The 20,664-nt window shown below is 44.4% G+C and overlaps 1 protein-coding gene across 2 annotated transcripts; it reads right to left on the bottom strand.

Annotated features, from left to right (window-relative positions):
• Window positions 1-72: 72 nt before the first annotated feature.
• LOC118374064 (V-type proton ATPase subunit S1-like protein) lies at window positions 73-19,526 on the bottom strand. Of its 2 annotated transcripts, XM_035760404.2 has the most exons (7): window positions 18,643-19,526; window positions 4,134-4,189; window positions 3,852-3,928; window positions 3,375-3,625; window positions 2,546-2,840; window positions 2,129-2,441; window positions 73-1,892 (listed from the first exon to the last, which is right to left on the bottom strand). In XM_035760404.2, exons 1-6 carry the CDS (start codon window positions 18,741-18,743, stop codon window positions 2,175-2,177), a joined length of 1,047 nt encoding a protein of 348 aa, XP_035616297.1. In that variant the 5' UTR covers window positions 18,744-19,526; the 3' UTR covers window positions 73-1,892; window positions 2,129-2,174. The 2 variants fall into 2 exon arrangements, with proteins under 2 accessions (XP_035616297.1, XP_035616296.1); XM_035760403.2 differs by having other exon boundaries at window positions 73-2,441; window positions 18,643-19,524.
• Between the last annotated feature and the right edge of the window lie 1,138 nt (window positions 19,527-20,664).

The following is a 20,664-nucleotide window of genomic DNA, read 5'->3' as shown; positions in this document are numbered from 1 at the left end:
TTAAAGTGAAACATTTGAGTCTCAGTGCAATTCCGTTACCGTGGTAAAGGCAAAATAACCCAACAGACATAACAAGGCGACTCTTAGCAATTTAATTTGATTATTGTTTATTGATCAAACTACATAAATTGTTCCATGGAGAAACCTCCTCCACTGGTTTCATAGTTTGTAGGATACATGTATGACCAAAGTACACTGCTACAGACTGACAGAACTGCCATATCGAATGTAAGATCTACTTTCTGTCATGCTGAGTGTTATTCTGTAATAGTGAGTTACTGATGTTGTTACTGGTTGCTAGTGTTGTCTCTGGAGTATAATGGCCTCTATATGTACTTGCGGACGGACGGCATTCCATAAGTATCGTCCCTATGTTTACATTTGTACTGGAAAGTCACAGTTGGATCAAAGGTAGACTCAGCAATATGACATCATCATACACAGCAGGGTGACATCCCGCTTACAGAAATCAACAACAACAAAATTATAATCTGCCAAGACTGCCCCTATTGGCTCTTCCCCAGACAGGGAAATATTGGCAGGTTTGAATCTGTTATTGTGTCTGTGAAGCAGGAAGTCGCCCCACTGTGGACAATGATGTCATACTGCTGAATCTACCTTCAAACTGGACTGTACTTCTAGGGTGTCATGTCTGGCCCAGTTCAAGACAATTATAAGACAGACAGTGTTATATGGTAATACTGTAGAAAAAAACAAATATGCATTGATACTGTCACCGATCCTCATAGCACAATGTTTAACTGATAACTATGTAATTGTGCGCCATCTGAAGTAAACAGTAAACAGCTATGATCATACAACCTTAACATATCTACAGCACTGTATATCCTTGTGATTATGAGCAGTAGTAGAATAGCCTTCCTGTACCTAGTAGTATTTCTTGATTACACTGTATATTTAAAAAAAACTTCAGCTGAGAGATACATCTGTACATTTGAGTGTTTTTCATTTGTTATTTACATTGTAACTGTACTTCTCATGTTCACATTGTCATGCGTAATGGAAAATCCTTTAGCTTCACTTTGGCAGTCAAAAACCCAGCAGCGAGGCTGGCAGCTCCTTCACCTCCCTTGTCCGTACTCCACAGACTCTCAGTGAGTGACATCTTCCTATAGACCCGCGTCGTTCGTTGCCCTCAGAAGGGCAGTCTTGTGCAGCTTATTTCCATGTTTAGTCTTTAGTGTTGAGAGTTAGCCATTAGCGCCTGCCAGGCTAACCCATGTTGTGCTAGTTAGTCGAACCCCTCAGACTGGCGGCTGGTCCATTCAAGTCCCAAAAGTCTACGCCAGGGGCAGGGTGGGAAACCCCAGAGGTTCAGGAGAGCCACAGTGACCAATCTAGTTCACTCCAGCCAGGTGCCAGACCAGTGGTTCCCAAATAGTTTTGTGACATGAACCACCAAAACCCTCTAGAATTCTTGAGATACCCTCTAGATTATCACAAACAAGATTCCAGCTCAAGTACTATCTTAACCCAGTAAGATGTGTCTGTGATCTACCAGTGGGTCCTCACACTCCATTTTAGAAACACTGTGCTTGACGACCTTATTCAATTTATGACAGAGTGCAGCTAATTCAGTGAAAATGCCATGAGATTCGACAAAAGAGTCCTTGTATTGGTATGAATTTGGCAATGTGTCAATGCTAGGATGGGGAGTGGGGACTCCACACACCAAAGCCCAGTTATGCTAAGGGATGAGGGCCCCTAAGCAGGGTTGGACGATGGCAGGGTTAGCTGCAGTCGTTAACTGTTGAATCGGGTGCTTCAGTGCCTGGCTGAGGTGAAAGCTTGGTGACACTGTGTCCCTCCAGGGCCCCTGGTCTCTTCCTGACCTTCAACCCCACGATCAAGAGGTTTTAACATCCAATAACCTTAGGCAGGAAATGAATGTGAAGGTTCAGGTCAATGAAAAAAGGAAGGATGGTAGACAAACACAGTTTTAATGCTTAAAAAAATGTGAAAGCTTAGTATTGTTAACATGTTAACATGTTGGTCTTATAATAGAGAACAGGCAAAAGCCAACAGGTGAAAATAGTTGTCACTAGTAAACAAACATTTGGAAGCATGGAAAACAGTGTGGGTGCAAGTTTTTCCCACTTTCATTCACCAGCATCCACGACTCTCCATCTTCTCCCTCTCTCTTCCTCCCACTCTCACAGGCAGTTCTTGTCAGGTAGCTCGTACTGCTGTGAGGCCCTACGCTCTAGAGCTTTGCTCAGCCTGCGTGGGAAATACACCATAGCTTTATGTTCCTCATAGCGGTCGATGTGTTTGAGGTGCACCACCATGTGCAGAGCGTAGGCCAGCACCAACAGCAGGATCAGAGAGGTCACCAGGCCCATCAGTATGGCTGGGGTCAGGAAGGTGGCACAGTCGCTGGCCGATGCAAACTTATCAGACATGACGTTGAACGCCTGGATCTGCAGAGAGGAAGAGAGGAAATAGGAAATATTACAAGGTGAAGTAAACCAGTTGTTTTTATAGATAAATCAATCAGTCATTAAAAACAGTCAAAGCTCCATACCTGGAAGTCAGTAAACGTGATGTGCCAGTTAGCTGAGGTGTCGGTGTGTGAGCTGGGCACCAGGAGGGTGTCATATTTGTGCTGACTGCTGACATGCTGGCAGTGATAGGAGGAGGTGGCGGGGGCGTACACCTCGCTGGCGTTGAATGTAGCCTCATGGGTCCAGTTGTAGTGGATGTGGACGCTGTCTAAGGTGAACCAGTTCTGCCCTGCCGACTCGTAGAACGTGTTGGACATCTGCAACCTGATAACAAGTCCCCTGAGGTCCTCCACATCGCCAAATTTCAGTGATAGCCTGTATACAAAAACAAACTCAAATGTTTGTTTACTGTTCTGAACTCATCTCAACTGTGCTGTACTTTGATGTCCAAACGTGTGAAACATAGACGTCTATGATTGGTTCAGATTTGGTTGGGTCCGAAACAAATTTGCTCTTGTTTGGGGGCAGAATTCACCAAAGTAATAGCCAGTGTGTAGAATAATACCCAAATATGCAAAGGAGGATATTTCTACCTTTGTCTACCTCTACATCACCATGAAGAAAGTGACATTCATATCCATAAATATGAGGGAGATTTTACTGAAATTCTGTTACCAAACTTAACATCTGCACAGTTCTTCGTGTAAAATGTAAAAAAAAAATGTCATTGTGCATAGTTGTATGGTTTGTTAAACCTTGGCCTTTAGTAGGTAGATCCTGAGTGAGATATACAGGACACATCTCATTGTAACAATATTTTCCTCCATTGATTGAATGTATAATTTAAACATTTGATAACTACATAGCAGTCGATACAACTCATGGTCTGACATGATTTACAGTACTTACGTAGCCTTCTCCTTGGTGCAGATGGATCCCTTGGTGTCCACAGGGGCGTTGGGTCCGAAGGTCTTCTCCGTCAGGTCTATGAATGTGTGGTTCTTGTAGCGGACGGCCAGGCGCTTGGCTTTGAACAGGATGCAGGTCTTGCCATTGTAGGCCACACTCAGAGGAGAGTAGGGCCCGAATATGGGGGACTGGAGCAGCTTTCTCTTGCCTTTGTCATGGCCATGCTGGTTGAGGTGGTGCCAGCTGTCCCGCTGCAGAGAGGAGAGGTAGAGGGGAGATTGGATCAATTCATATAATTGATTGATAAGAAACGCCACACACATAGTTATCACGGTAGTAATAGTAAGACTAGTAAAACAAACTGTAGAGAATCTGAACAGTGTCCCCTAGGGGGCGATGTGATACTACGATGCACAGGATCAGAGAGAGCGGGGACAGAAAGAGAGCGAGAAGAGAGACAGAGAGAGAGACCTCTACCTTCAGTAATCTTTTGAGTGTGCTTTCCTCAGTGGGCACATAACCCTCAGCCACCAAGCTCATTCCATCAATACCACCTGACACACAGAAACACAAATAAAACAGTCAAATACTATTTGGCTAAAATATACTTGCTTACAAATACACTGTCTACCTAAATGGACATTGATGCTTCAAGCTGTATGTTTGGGCAGTAATTTTTAAACCGATACTGCATAAACATGTCTAAGACAGGCTTGATTGCGTCAGGCTCATAATCATGAGACATGATTTGTTATTTACCCGCTCTGATTCTCACAGCTGGGTATGCGACCTCTGTAACATAGTCGACTTCTGTGCTGTAAAGACAAGAGAAAATGACAAATGTGGTTAAAAGATGCAGCTACATGTCCGTGCACATATTTTCTCAGAGTTGACAGAGCAGATTTCAAACCAGCACAAGGCAATATAGGCAAGCTATACTATTAGTGGCCAACCAATATGTTCTATGTCCCCATACGATACTATACCTTCAGCAGTTCACCTTGTGATCACTAACCAGATCATCATAGCCAATGTCTGCTGAGCATTCTGGTAGGGTTGAGAATTGCTAGAGACCTCACGATACAATATCACAATACTTAGGTGGCGATACGATATGTATTGCAATTCTCACGATTATATATGTATTGCGATTCTCACGATTATATATGTATTACGATTTGATACAGTGATTTTATTGCTCACGGTGTCTGCTGCAGAGGGACAAGAGAGAGCCATGAGAAAACATGTTTAGATCAGTCATGGAAATAAAAGTGCTGAAAACAAATTGTTTCCCTATTTAAAAAGAAGATGGAGAACAAACTATGAAGGAACAATACTGGAGTTTTGGTGCAGGAACAGCCAACGAGCTATGAAGGAACAATACTGGAGTTTTGGTGCAGGAACAGCCAACGAGCTATGAAGGAACAATACTGGAGTTTTGGTGCAGGAACAGCCAACGAGCTATGAAGGAACAATACTGGAGTTTTGGTGCAGGTACAGCCAACGAGCTATGAAGGAACAATACTGGAGTTTTGGTGCAGGTACAGCCAACGAGCTATGAAGGAACAATACTGGAGTTTTGGTGCAGGTACAGCCAACGAGCTATGAAGGAACAATACTGGAGTTTTGGTGCAGGAACAGCCAACGAGCTATGAAGGAACAATACTGGAGTTTTGGTGCAGGTACAGCCAACGAGCTATGAAGGAACAATACTGGAGTTTTGGTGCAGGTACAGCCAACGAGCTATGAAGGAACAATACTGGAGTTTTGGTGCAGGAACAGCCAACGAGCTATGAAGGAACAATACTGGAGTTTTGGTGCAGGTACAGCCAACTAGCGAAAATATGATATTGCCAAAAGGATATGATATATCGTCAAAAATAATATCCCAATATGTAACTGTAAATGTTTTCCCCCCAACACTACCCCACTGCTACCCCACCGCTACCCCACCACTACCCCACCTCTACCCCACCACTACCCCACCTCTACCCCACCGCTACCCCACCGCTACCCCACCGCTACCCCACCACTACCCCACCTCTACCCCACCACTACCCCACCACTACCCCACCTCTACCCCACCACTACCCCACCTCTACCCCACCACTACCCCACCACTACCCCACCTCTACCCCACCGCTACCCCACCTATACCCCACCACTACCCCACCTCTACCCCACCACTACCCCACCTCTACCCCACCACTATCCCACCTCTACCCCACCGCTACCCCACTGCTACCCCACCGCTACCCCACTGCTACCCCACCGCTACCCCACCACTACCCCACCTCTACCCCACCACTATCCCACCTCTACCCCACCGCTACCCCACTGCTACCCCACCGCTACCCCACCTCTACCCCACCACTACCCCACCTCTACCCCACCACTATACCACCTCTACCCCACCACTACCCCACCACTACTTTCTGGCGCCAAAAGGTTGGCATGCTGGTGGCAGCTACACATTGGTAATGGGTGGGGCTGGTGGTATATCTCCCCAATACAAAGCTTATTTTATTTACTATCAAACCTTGACACTAGCTGTGGCCAACATGCAGTATCAGAGGATAAACACAATCATTTGACAGTATAGTTGTGATTGGTCAGCTTTGTATTGTCCTGCCTAGGCTGATCATGCAGTAGAGCTGGGACGAAAATGATTGACGCCGACAATTTATCGAGGACATTTTACTGATACCGATAATCCCAATAAATAGTCTACTAGAGAAATGTGAAGTTTAAAGGAAATACGTCTGCTAATATGGGCTAATGGTACTGTCACGCCCTGACCTCAGAGAGACTTTTTATTTCTCTATTTGGTTAGGCCGGGTTCTGATTTGGGTTGACATTCTATTTTTACTATTTCTTTGTTGGCCGGGTATGGTTCCCAATCAGAGGCAGCTGTCTATCGTTGTCTCTGATTGGGGATCACACTTAGGCAGCCTTTTTTCCACCTTTAGTTTGTGTGATCTTGATTTTGTATAGGTGCTGTGTAGCCTGTAGAACTTTACGGTCATTTTGTATTTTGTTGTTTTTTCGGTGTTCATTTTAAATAAAGTAAGATGTTCGCCTACCATGCTGCACCTTGGTCTAATTCATCTCTAAACGTACGTAACAGGTACAATTGATAGTAACAACATTCAAAGTAGTAGTATTTTACCTTTATTAAACTAGGCAAGTCAGTTAAGAACAAATTCTTATTTTCAATGACGGTCTAGGAACAGTGGGTTAACTGCCTTGTTCATAGGCAGAATTACAGGTTTTTACCTTGTCAGCTCGGGGATTCGATTTGACAACCTTCCGGTTACTAGTCCAATGCTCTAACCACTAGGCTACCTGCCGCCCCGTAGCAGTAGTGCTAATGGTATGGTAATATATAAAAGTAGGGTAACAAGTGTACATGAATATTATAAACGTGTGGTTCTATTTATCATGATAATTCTGTCAATTTATCCATAACGACCAGCTTTACCATGCAGGCTAGGCTGTCTGTGGCTTAAACCCCCAGTGGTTCATCTCAATCCGTGTGTGTGTGTGTGTGTGTGTGTGTGTGTGTGTGTGTGTGTGTGTGTGTGTGTGTGTGTGTGTGTGTGTGTGTGTGTGTGTGTGTGTGTGTGTGTGTGTGTGTGTGTGTGTGTGTGTGTGTGTGTGTGTGTACGTGTGGGAACTTGGTTAGATTATGCGTTTGAATACCTTGCCTCTGCTCAGCATGCAGTGAACTTACAGACAGGCTGTACAGTCAGTACCCAGACCTGGCTGGTGTCAAAACTAAGGCACCCAATTCCTTTAAAGAGGGGGGGGGGGGCTATTCTAATACTCCTCTATTGTTCCTCAAGCACTGGGGAGGCCTATGACATCACAGTGCATTCTAATACTCCTCTATTGTTCCTCAAGCACTGGGGAGGCCTATGACATCACAGTGCATTCTAATACTCCTCTATTGTTCCTCAAGCACTGGGGAGGCCTATGACATCACAGTGCATTCTAATACTCCTCTATTGTTCCTCAAGCACTGGGGAGGCCTATGACATCACAGTGCACCCATCAGACCAACTCATTGAATGGACACCTTGAAGTTTGCAGTTGGGTATAAAAAAACAAACACTCTTTTTCTCAAAACATGTATTTTTTTTACTCTTAGGTCTGTGTACATTAACATATTTATACATGAGATATTGTTTTTCAACAGGAAAAGTAAAATAAATAGCTGGAATGCTTTTAGGCATAGATAAAGAACAACCACAGTGCAGATTCACTCCGAGGGTTTGCCCTATATTTTAAGCACTTCATACGTTGTTTTTGCATCAATATCGAATGACAATGTCTGTGAGAGGAATAGCTTGCAGGGACTGAGTGTAGCTTTTAACCCAATTGACAACTCAGTGTAAAGTAAACATTGTAAGTGAACTTGCTATGAGGTTTGCCTTTAATTCAATTCAAGGCCTTTATTGGCATGGGAAACATATGTTAACATTGCCAAAGCAAGTGAAATAGATAAACGAAAGTGAAATAAACACAAATTAACAGTAAACATTACACTCACAGAAGTTCCAAAATAATAGAGACATTTTCAAATGTTATATTATGTCTCTATACAGTGTTGTAACGATGTGCAAATACAAGTACACAAGTACATTTTAAATAAATCAACATAAATATGGGTTGTATTTACAATGATGTTTGTTCTTCACTGGTTGACCTTTTCTTGTGAACCTTTACCTATGCTTTGCTTGACTGAATTGGGCCCTATAGTACGTTGTGCAGAAGTAGCTGGGATGTTCATTTACATAGGCCTTTACTCTTTGTTGGAATTCTGTCTGAACACTACCAGGTATGCGATAGATAGGCTGTTTAATAACACCCTGATCAGCTGGATTGGAAGAAATTATATTTTATTTAGAAAATTCTACCCTGATCATTTCCTCTGGGGTAGCTATCCATCTGGGGAATTTAATACCCCGGTCTTGGGCATGTCTGTGTTGTTATATATCTGCTGTTATCAGACAGTAACCTGCCAGTAACATGGCTCTGTGCACTTGTCCACCTGGCTCAAGACTATAGGATCTGGGTTCAGGAAGGGATATCAGAAAGGCACTCCCCACTGGGCACAGATGACACTTCAATGTTTACTTTGGATAAACATTTGATTGAGTTATCTAACGTGAATTCAAAGTAAAACCAACACATGTTTTAATCAGCTCATTGCATTTAGGTAAAGGCTGGATGAAAAAAAACGTATTTGTTCATTCATTTACTTTTTGCAAATCCCATCAGTTTTCCATGTTGACTCAATGTCATCACATTTATATGTTTTGTTGAAATTGACGTGGAAACAACGTTGATTCAACCAACTTGTGCCCAGTGTGACATGGTCTAGTGATGGCCAACCCTATTTCTAGAGAGCTGTAACAAACGCTGTTGTTCAGGAACAGTTAAATGGTCTGAGGCAGTGAGCTCTGGTGCTATTGCCTCGGGCCCGGTTTCCCAAAAGCATCTTAAAGCAAAGTTCGTTAGAACCTTCGTAGTAGCACCGTTAATTCTGCGAGCTAAGAACATCGTTAAAACCATCGTTACTAAACTTGCACTTGAAAACGCTCGTTATTTACCTACTCCCTAAGATCACTAGTAGAACAGCTAAGTGCGTCGTTAGATGCTTTTTTTTGCCCTTCCATGTCACTTTCTTCACAGAAGATCTCTGCTAAACATAGAATGAAGAAGTTTATCTGTCTGACGGTGACTGCCGATAACTGCAGAACGAAGTTAATTAACTACAAATACAAAGTTGCCAAAGTCTTTGCAATTGTTATAAACAAGTGAATAATAAAAATCTGCCTCAAATGGAAGCCAATATGACTGCATATGTGGCTAAATTGTTTCAATCATAATGAAATCAAGTCCATGTTCAGTCAATTGAGTTATGTTTTGCCAATAGGCTACTGTCTGTAATTGTTGTCTATATTTCATGGTGAGTAACAACAGCGCAATGATGTGCCCAATCTGTGATTTAGTGCAATATTATTTTTTAAGCATAATAAACCGCCTCAATATTTGCAGCCATTGGTGATAATATCTCTCTAGGGGCTGATCCGTCGTCAGTATTGTGGAGTAGTTGTAATGTTAACATAACATTTAAATGGATGAAGCTGATTTCGAGAGCAGCGATGGTTTTCTTTCGATCCTACCAGTATCGATACATGGTCGAATGACGCACTCAGCAAATGTTCTCTCTACGTGGTGTTTTGGGAAACGCACGTTACATCTTCGGGCCGTTGTAGGAACAATGCATAATTAAAACACCTGTAAACTTAAATTCCATCGCTATCGGGAAACCGGGCCCAGGTAAAGCAAGCTTGGACTTGACATATTACATATTTAATTGGTGGGGCTGTTGCTCAAGTCAAGGACAATTACTAGTCTTATTATAACAGGCTTAGTTAGTTCTGAGAAGTGAGCTGTTAGAGGTCTGTGGCTAGAGGGGTTGCTTTTCAGGATCCGTTAGATTAGAAAAAGGTCAACCTAGTATCAGTTAGCATCCTTCCAGGAGGTCAGGTGGACACACCAGGGGAAGTTCCTGCCAGGCTAGGGGCAACTCATTGCCAGCCCACCTGACTGAGGGATCAGGATTAGTGTAGGGGTGGAACACAGGAGCAGCGTTTCTGGGGTTAAAAACAGTTTAGTGCCAGGAGAGCACCAGGATGCACTGAGAGCTCTCCAGGTCCAAGCTAGCCGTTTCACATCCGTTACACCAGGATGCACTGAGAGCTCTCCAGGTCCAAGCTAGCCGTTTCACATCCGTTACACCAGGATGCACTGAGAGCTCTCCAGGTCCAAGCTAGCCGTTTCACATCCATTACACCAGGATGCACTGAGAACTCTCCAGGTCCAAGCTAGCCGTTTCACATCCATTACACCAGGAGAGCACCAGGATGCACTGAGAGCTCTCCAGGTCCAAGCTAGCAGTTTCACATCCGTTACACCAGGAGAGCACCAGGATGCACTGAGAGCTCTCCAGGTCCAAGCTAGCCGTTTCACATCCGTTACACCAGGATGCACTGAGAGCTCTCCAGATCCAAGCTAGCCGTTTCACATCCATTACACCAGGGGAGCACCAGGATGCACTGAGAGCTCTCCAGGTCCAAGCTAGCAGTTTCACATCCGTTACACCAGGAGAGCACCAGGATGCACTGAGAGCTCTCCAGGTCCAAGCTAGCAGTTTCACATCCGTTACACCGGGAGAGCACCAGGATGCACTGAGAACTCTCCAGGTCCAAGCTAGCAGTTTCACATCCGTTACACCAGGATGCACTGAGAACTCTCCAGGTCCAAGCTAGCCGTTTCACATCCGTTACACCGGGAGAGCACCAGGATGCACTGAGAACTCTCCAGGTCCAAGCTAGCAGTTTCACATCCGTTACACCAGGATGCACTGAGAGCTCTCCAGGTCCAAGCTAGCAGTTTCACATCCGTTACACCAGGAGAGCACCAGGATGCACTGAGAGCTCTCCAGGTCCAAGCTAGCAGTTTCACATCCGTTACACCAGGAGAGCACCAGGATGCACTGAGAGCTCTCCAGGTCCAAGCTAGCCGTTTCACATCCGTTACACCAGGATGCACTGAGAGCTCTCCAGATCCAAGCTAGCCGTTTCACATCCATTACACCAGGGGAGCACCAGGATGCACTGAGAGCTCTCCAGGTCCAAGCTAGCAGTTTCACATCCGTTACACCAGGAGAGCACCAGGATGCACTGAGAGCTCTCCAGGTCCAAGCTAGCAGTTTCACATCCATTACACCGGGAGAGCACCAGGATGCACTGAGAACTCTCCAGGTCCAAGCTAGCAGTTTCACATCCGTTACACCAGGATGCACTGAGAACTCTCCAGGTCCAAGCTAGCCGTTTCACATCCGTTACACCGGGAGAGCACCAGGATGCACTGAGAACTCTCCAGGTCCAAGCTAGCAGTTTCACATCCGTTACACCAGGATGCACTGAGAGCTCTCCAGGTCCAAGCTAGCCGTTTCACATCCGTTACACCAGGATGCACTGAGAGCTCTCCAGGTCCAAGCTAGCCGTTTCACATCCGTTACACCAGGATGCACTGAGAACTCTCCAGGTCCAAGCTAGCAGTTTCACATCCGTTACACCAGGATGCACTGAGAGCTCTCCAGGTCCAAGCTAGCCGTTTCACATCCGTTACACCAGGATGCACTGAGAGCTCTCCAGGTCCAAGCTAGCAGTTTCACATCCGTTACACCAGGATGCACTGAGAGCTCTCCAGGTCGAAGGTAGCAGTTTCACATCCGTTACACCAGGAGAGCATCATGATGCACTGAGAGCTCTCCAGGTCCAAGCTAGCAGTTTCACATCCGTTACACCAGGATGCACTGAGAGCTCTCCAGGTCGAAGCTAGCAGTTTCACATCCGTTACACCAGGAGAGCACCAGGATGCACTGAGAGCTCTCCAGGTCCAGCTGCATGACAAGAAGAGAGATTAGACCATGAGTGGCTATTCTTATCCTCGAAAAGCCTGTATGTGTCCAGGCGTTTGTTCCAGCCAAGCAATCGACCTACATGTGATTCAACATATTAACCAATCATAGGATTCAACCAAGCTGGCTTTGATTAGTTGGGGAAAGAATAAGGCACTATTTGTGGAGAACAGTAGATAATAGGACCATGCACATTGGGGACAATTGGAAGAGCTACCTGTCATGCCTATTTCCTGACTTCTTTGCCCTATGACCTATGTGTCTAATCTTTTATCCTCCTTTATCTTATTCTAGCTACATGTTAGGAAGCAGAGATACAATGTCTAAACATGCACAGAGGTTGCAGAAAGGATACAACAGCCTAATTGTCTAGTTTTGTTTCCAAGCAGAGGAGAGTTGATGAACTTAAGGAACATTTCATTGGTATTTATTTAGACGTAGGGATGCACAACAACAGCATGGTGTTTCTCTACCTTTTAGTAGATTCACATTTTTAGAAGAAAATAATCTTGCTATTTCGTATTTATTTAGCAAAAAGTGTTGTCCTTTTCATTTACAGAAACAGAAAAAATACCACTGATGAACTCAATGCTTTTCAGACCAGGCGGTGTTCTGCAGACAGTGGAATACCACTGATGAACTCAATGCTTTTCAGACCAGGCGGTGTTCTGCAGACAGTGGAATACCACTGATGAACTCAATGCTTTTCAGACCAGGCGGTGTTCTGCAGACAGTGGAATACCACTGATGAACTCAATGCTTTTCAGACCAGGCGGTGTTCTGCAGACAGTGGCTCCCTGCTGCTGATGGCTCCCGTTTACTTACACATAATTAAATACGCAAATGCGTAATTCATTAATGTTCCTTAATTAAGCAAGGTCACCTTCTTTTGGATTACCTGCCCCCCCCCGGAGCACTTTTCCTAATGTCCCCGTTGCCTTTATTGACCCAGAACTTTCTGATTGGATGGGCTGTCATGATAATGAACACATGGTTTCCAAGTATTTGATGGCTTTTCTATCCCATTTCAACCATTACCATAAGCTCATCCTCCAATTTTCCCATCCACCAGCCGCCACTGTTGTGACAATAGTGTCCCTTGTAGTCTCCCTTTGCTCCTCTCCATTGCGCACACTATGTAGAGTAAGCTGCTGTTCTGTGTATGAATCAAATTACGATGGAGTTTAGCTTCTCTGATGCAGGCTACAGTAGATCTAATGTAGACTGAGCTTACCCTAAAATGGAGGTGCTGAGATAATGATGTTGGAAGTTGATGTGTTGGATGTGTGTATGCCCTAGTAGTGCCGTGGTGCCGTTTGGCATTTTGACCTGGCATGTGAGACTGTGATAGCGTGCCAGGCTGGTTGAAGTCTGTGACTTATCACCTGTATCTGTTCTCCTGCCCAGCACCCAGCGTTAAATAAACGAGACGCATAACAACACGGCCACTCAATAAAAACATCCCATCTGATTTACACCCAATATGCATAGAACGTAACTAAATCAACACAGGGCCTACGGCGCCGAATGACACTAAAGACCTCATTTTACCCTCAACTACACTAATAGGTCCTCCATCAGCCCGGTTTCCTAAACTCCACAGCTCCACACACGAGTGAATACCCAGGATTCAGCTGGCAGGAAGAGGCTGCCTTGCAAGTGTTTGTATATAAACGCAAGTAAGCCCCGCCGTTTATTCCTGTGCCAGTTTGGCCAGGTCAGCTGCAACCCTGTTACTGGCTGCCCCTGTCACACGGAGCCCGAGTGCTGAACAGGCCCTTTATATAATCAAAGCTATTCCACAGCCACTCCTTGGCTCACCTCACAGAGGCACTCATCAACACAAGAAGACAAACACACATTTATATTTTAGTAATTTAGCAGACTTTCTTATCCAGAGCAATTACTTTAAAGTGCTTTGCTCAAGGGTACACCAATAGATTTCTCACCTAGTCGGCTTTAGGATTCAAACCAGCGCCCTTTCGGTTACTGACTTAATGCACTTGACCGCTAGGCTACCTGCCACCAGGACACACAGGAACACATGGACCCACAGTCATACAGAAGGAACAGGCACATATAAACTATACGCACTAGCATCTGCATATTCAAATATACAAAGAGTCATACACCTGTCCAGACACACAGACATTCATGGAGATGTACTGTATACCATGCACCCATTCACACACAAACATACATTGATAAACGATAACACAAACAACAGAACGATACACATACACTCTCTACTGGGCTGAGTTGGCTATGCTGGAGCAGGTGTGGTATGCATCAAACAGCAAACAGGACAAGCCCGCTCTGCCAATGCAGTGACTCTGTTCAGAAGCACTGCTCTACAGAGATGGAGATTGGTACCTCGATGAACTCTCAGCGTCTCCTACCTCTCTGGGCCTCTCTCTACCTCTGCCTTATACATCAAGTAATTTACCAGGATAACTTTCAAATGTCATCTGTTTTACTTACCCTTCATTTATTCAGGGAAGCCTCGTTGAGTTTGTAACCTGTGTTATTTACCCTTCATTTATTCAGGGAAGCCTCGTTGAGGTTGTAACCTGTGTTATTTACCCTTCATTTATTCAGGGAAGCCTCGTTGAGGTTGTAACCTGTGTTATTTACCCTTCATTTATTCAGGGAAGCCTCGTTGAGGTTGTAACCTGTGTTACTTACCCTTCATTTATTCAGGGAAGCCTCGTTGAGGTTGTAACCTGTGTTATTTACCCTTCATTTATTCAGGGAAGCCTCGTTGAGGTTGTAACCTGTGTTATTTACCCTTCATTTATTCAGGGAAGCCTCGTTGAGGTTGTAACCTGTGTTATTTACCCTTCATTTATTCAGGGAAGCCTCGTTGAGGTTGTAACCTGTGTTATTTACCCTTCATTTATTCAGGGAAGCCTCGTTGAGGTTGTAAACTGTGTTATTTACCCTTCATTTATTCAGGGAAGCCTCGTTGAGGTTGTAACCTGTGTTATTTACCCTTCATTTATTCAGGGAAGCCTCGTTGAGGTTGTAACCTGTGTTATTTACCCTTCATTTATTCAGGGAAGCCTCGTTGAGGTTGTAACCTGTGTTATTTACCCTTCATTTATTCAGGGAAGCCTCGTTGAGGTTGTAACCTGTGTTATCCTGGTCAGGAGACATTATCACTTAGCACCAATATCCTGTCTGCGTTACTCCTTCCTACATGCCTTTGATACGTTAATTGTACGTGCAGGTGATGACTAATAATAGACTATTAGAGCAGATTAAGACTAAAGCGTTTAGAGAGATTCTAAGGTCCCCTGCTGCTACTCAGGTGACATGCTTAAGAACTGACCTCAGGACAGATTTGGAGGTGTGATAAATATAGTGAGGTCTGCTTGGGATCAGGATTCAGAACCCTGCTACTGGTCAAGATTAAGTTAATCAGAAAATAGTCCTCTGTTTTATGAGTACTTTGATAAGAGAGGTAAAACAATAGGAACAAAAATAGAATGTATGAATCAGTATGAACGCAGCCAACAAGTGCTCAGAATATGTGGGAACTCCTTCAAGACTGTTGGAAAGGCATTCCTCATGAAGCTGGTTGAGAGAATGCCAAGAGTGTGCAAAGCTGTCATCAAGGCAAAGGGTGGCTACTTTGAAGAATCTCAAATATAAAATATATTTGGATTTCTTTAACACTTTTTTGGTTACTACATGATTCCATATGTGTTATTTAATAGTTCTGATGTCTTCACTATTGTTCTACAATGTAGAAAATAGTAAAAAATAAAGAAAAACCCTTGAATGAGTTGGTGTCCAAACTTTTGACTGGTACTGTATGTTTTACAGGTAAGTTTAAGATAACAGGCATGTTGAATGTTCATCGGTTAAAAGGTATTGTGATGTTGGACATGGCTCTCGTCCGGAGTATATAGCTACCCTACTGTAGGTTTACACTCCAACCCTGTTCCTGGAGAGCTACCATCCTGAAGGTTTTCACTCCAACCCTAATCTAGCACACCTGATTCTAATAAATAGCTGGTTGATGAACGGAATCAGGTTTGTTACAACTGGGGTTGGAGTGTAAACCTACAGGACGGTAGCTCTCCAGGAACAGGGTTGGAGTGTAAACCTACAGGACGGTAGCTCTCCAGGAACAGGGTTGGAGTGTAAACCTACAGGATGGTAGCTCTCCAGGAACAGGGTTGGAGTGTAAATCTACAGGACGGTAGCTCTCCAGGAACAGGGTTGGAGTGTAAACCTACAGGATGGTAGCTCTCCAGAAACAGGGTTGGAGTGTAAATCTACAGGACGGTAGCTCTCCAGGAACAGGGTTGGAGTGTAAACCTACAGGACGGTAGCTCTCCAGGAACAGGGTTGGAGTGTAAACCTACAGGATGGTAGCTCTCCAGGAACAGGGTTGGAGTGTAAACCTACAGGACGGTAGCTCTCCAGGAACAGGGTTGGAGTGTAAACCTACAGGACGCTAGCTCTCCAGGAACAGGGTTGGAGTGTAAATCTACAGGACGGTAGCTCTCCAGGAACAGGGTTGGAGTGTAAACCTACAGGACGCTAGCTCTCCAGGAACAGGGTTGGAGTGTAAACCTACAGGACGCTAGCTCTCCAGGAACAGGGATGGAGTGTAAACCTACAGGACGCTAGCTCTCCAGGAACAGGGTTGGAGTGTAAACCTACAGGATGCTAGCTCTCCAGGAACAGGGTTGGAATGTAAACCTACAGGACGGTAGCTCTCCAGGAACAGGGTTGGAGTGTAAACCTACAGGAACAGGGTTGGAGTGTAAACCTACAGGAACAGGGTTGGAGTGTAAACCTACAGGATGGTAGATCTACAGGAACAGGCTTGTAGAGCCCTGGTCTAGCTAATAACATTCCTATTGAAACCCTTCTACAGTACCTTTCATATGGATCTTTCTCTACCATCCTACTTTCCCCCTGAATGTACACTTCCGTCTCTATGAACCTCTAGCCAGTGAATATAGATCTTTGAAATTAAAGGCAGTTATTTTTATATAACAGAATTTCAGTTTGTGGCAGAGCAGATAGGAACCAATATACTGTATGTAGTAAGACAGACAAACACATGGGAGAACTATATCAGTTATTGTCTTCTCTTTGTTTTGAAGATGCAGGTTTAACTTTTGAAAGATAGAAGAAAGTAATGCAACTAAGGTAGCTGATGGTCAAAGCAATGAGAAATCAAAGAATTAGTCAAGCCTGTTGACATTGTCTAAATTTGCGAGGAATGACTCATTTAGCATGGAAATACAGTATATACAATTACTTTGAAACAGAATGTCTTTGTCTGGTTGTGTAAACATTTCTATAGTATGTGAAACTATTCATTGGAAACAAACATAAGTATACTGTCCCGGTAATTGTTTAGTTGAAGAGCCAAGCGAAAATGGCCAAAATATTCACATCTGAAATATTTTTATTTTATTTAACTAGGCAAGTCAGTTAAGAACAACAGATTTTTACCTTGTTAGCTCAGGGATTCAATCTAGCAACCTTTTGGTTATTGGCCCAACGCTCTAACCACTAGGCTACCTGCCGCCCCCATGAATATCAACAGAAAACCATTAGAATCCTCACAACAACCAGTAGTTCTAAATGTAGTATTGATTGTAATTGTTATATAGTGAATACAACTGTAATGTTATGAAGTATATCTCCAAGAGAGTAAGCGTAAAGCCTCAACATTGCCCCCCACCCATTTGTGTGGTGCTGAGAAAGAAAAATCATTCTCTGCCATCAATGATAAAAATTCCATGCAGAGGTAAACATTGATTCCTGCACCTTTCCCAACGTCAATGCCCCTAGCAGCAGTGTTGACAAAGGCCCTCTCTCGCTCTCTCACTTTCTCTCTTGCTCTCTCTCTCTCTCTCTCTCTCTCTCTCAGAGACAGGTCTGTACTGCCTGGGTTTGGCCTCTGAATATTTAATCTTGCTACATCTGACCTGCAGGACCGTGTGTACGCAGACAAGACCGAGTAGCATCCACCTTCTCACCCTTCTTTTTCTCTCTCTCTCTTTCTCTCCCTCTCTCTCCCTCTTTCTCTTCATCTGTAAACAGAGCCCAACAGACCAGCCCTTCCTCTCCTCTGTCCCATCCCTTTGTTTTGTTCCTCCTCTCCCCTCCTTTCCATTGTCCTGGCCTTATTTACCTGGCCTTCCATTGTCCTGGCCTTATTTACCTGGCCTTCCATTGTCCTGGCCTTATTTACCTGCTCCATGCCAGACAGACAACAGCCGTGTGATCAATGACAAATGCCTGATGCATGCTAAAATAGACACAACCATACAGTATCCGACCACAGATTCAACAACGCTTTTACAGCAGCAGCATCGTTATCAGATGTGATGCCTTGTGTGTTTAAGTAGAGATAGGGAGAGAGACAGAGAGACAGGAAGGGAGAGAGACAGAGAGACAGGAAGGGAGAGAGAGACAGAGAGACAGGAAGGGAGAGAGACAGAGAGACAGGAAGGGAGAGAGACAGAGAGACAGGAAGGGAGAGAGACAGAGAGACAGGAAGGGAGAGAGACAGAGAGACAGGAAGGGAGAGAGACAGAGAGACAGGAAGGGAGAGAGTGAGGGAGAGAGATAGAAAGACAGAGAGAGAGACAGGAAGGGAGAGAAGGGGAGGGAGACAGAGGGAAGAAGAAAGAAAGATAGAAAGAGAGGGAGGAAGAAAGACCCTTGTTGCACATCAGCTTCCCAGCATCCTTGAGCCCCCCTCCCCAATCTCTCTCCCAAATCACAGAGGGTATTTACCTTCTCTCTAGGAGTGCAGGCACTTGATCAAAGGACAGGGTGGGCTGGCTGAGGGCAGACAGCAAGGCAGAGGAGAGCAGGAGGAACGCGTGTGCAGCCATTGAGACAATGAGAGGAGACTGCCGCTGGTGAGCTCCGCTTCATTATCTGCTCTCCTTCCCTGTATCGCCAGCCACTTAGCTCACTGACAGACAGCCGTAGCAGCCAGTCACAACGCAGGAGAGGAGATCAATGTGCGTCATACTCACACAGTCACACAGCCCCTCCCTTCCACCTCTCCCTCCCTTCTCCCTTCTCTGTCATCCTCCCTATTTTTCTCTCTCTCGTTCTCCCTCTCTCATGCAAGCATAGCTGCAGGCAAACCCTAAGTATAGACAGGCTTATTACCCCCCCCCTCATCCCCATATACCTACTCCAGACCAATAATGTACATGAAACATACACAAACACACACGCACACACAGAGAAAGAGAGGAAAAAAACAATCACCTGGGAATGTCAAGGTCAGATTGTGTAGGAGGACAGGACAGGATGTTAACATTATTTTACTGGGAGGCAAAAAAAAAAGCTATGAGTGCATGATCTAGATCCCCAGTGGGTGTACTGCCACAATAGCTGAAATAATTCACTTGATCTCTGCGTTGTTGTGAGCACAGGAGGCCCGGGGCAGAGGAAATGGTCCACTGAGGCTGAATATGTGTATGATAGAAACAGCTGAACAGCTAAGGGACTAAATTTGGATCATACAACCCGAGTGGCCTGATGACTCAATGTCCTAATTTTTTGATGGTTTCTATTTTTATTCTATTTCCTGTCAATAAGATATGGTTGGATGATTTGTCTGACACATTTTTGTTATTTGTATTTCTGTGCTGCTTTCTCACATTTATGTTATGTGTTATGAGCAATAATGTGTATAAAATACTGTGTATCAAATACTGTGTATTTAATACTGTGTATCAAATACTGTGGATCAAATACTGTGGATCAAATGCTGTGGATCAAATACGGTACATAGAAATATGTGCAGGTTAAGTGTAAATCATGTATATGTACGGGAAGGTGCTATTCACATACCTATTGGGAAATGAAATAGGAACTCCAGGAATATTCTATAGAAATTAGATAACAGAATTTAACAGTTAGATAAGGGATGTTTTGTTCAAGTTTTTTGTAGATTGTCTTTGCCATTGAAGAATACATTAATTAATTCTATGTTTACTTACTCTTAACCTTCCTAAATCTAGGTTGCCCCTCTGAGATTAAAAAGAGAAATCTCTTTAATGAATAGAGCAGAGTCCTTGGCAGAAAGAGGGTCGAGACTCTTGATCTTCTTGAGAGTGACGTGCCTGGGTTTCTCTGAGCGGGCCATGCCAGATCGGGGAAGTGTGTGTGTGTGTGTGTGTGTGTGTGTGTGTGTGTGTGTGTGTGTGTGTGTGTGTGTGTGTGTGTGTGTGTGTGTGTGTGTGTGTGTGTGTGTGTGTGTGTGTGTGTGTGTAAAGGCTGGGACAGGTCAGTCAGTCTCATAGGCACTAACAGGAGTTGACTAAAGCCTGTCTCAGCCTTCTCTCTGTTCTTACTTATCTATCACACCAACATACCAGATTGTCTCTCTAATGCCAAAGATGAGGTACAGTAGACTTTAGTTTGCTCACAGTCCAACCAAAGTGAAACTCCAGCCACAAAGCAAAGTGGATCCACTGGATCTATATAATATGTTTGATGAAAAAAAGACACCTTTTTTATTTCTCATGTGAAATAGAGGATCATTTAAAATGTTGCCATTGAAATGGGTTTTATTCCTCATGTGAAACAGAAGATCATTGTCACACCAGCCTTCGCTTTGGCTCCCCCTCCTGTCCAGCTCAGGCCTTCCAGCTGCTGCCGAACCTGCTGCTGGCAAACGCCCTTCACTCATCAACTCCCGGACATGTCTCGTCATCATTACACACACCAGGTTCCAATCCCCACTCAATAACTGTATATATACTCCCACTGTCATTTGTCTTTGTCGGTCATTGT

The sequence above is a fragment of the Oncorhynchus keta genome, chromosome 27 (assembly GCF_023373465.1).
Source record: "Oncorhynchus keta strain PuntledgeMale-10-30-2019 chromosome 27, Oket_V2, whole genome shotgun sequence".
Lineage (NCBI taxonomy): Eukaryota > Metazoa > Chordata > Actinopteri > Salmoniformes > Salmonidae > Oncorhynchus > Oncorhynchus keta.
Note: the sequence above shows the minus strand (reverse complement) of the source record. Positions and strands in the feature narration are given on the sequence as shown.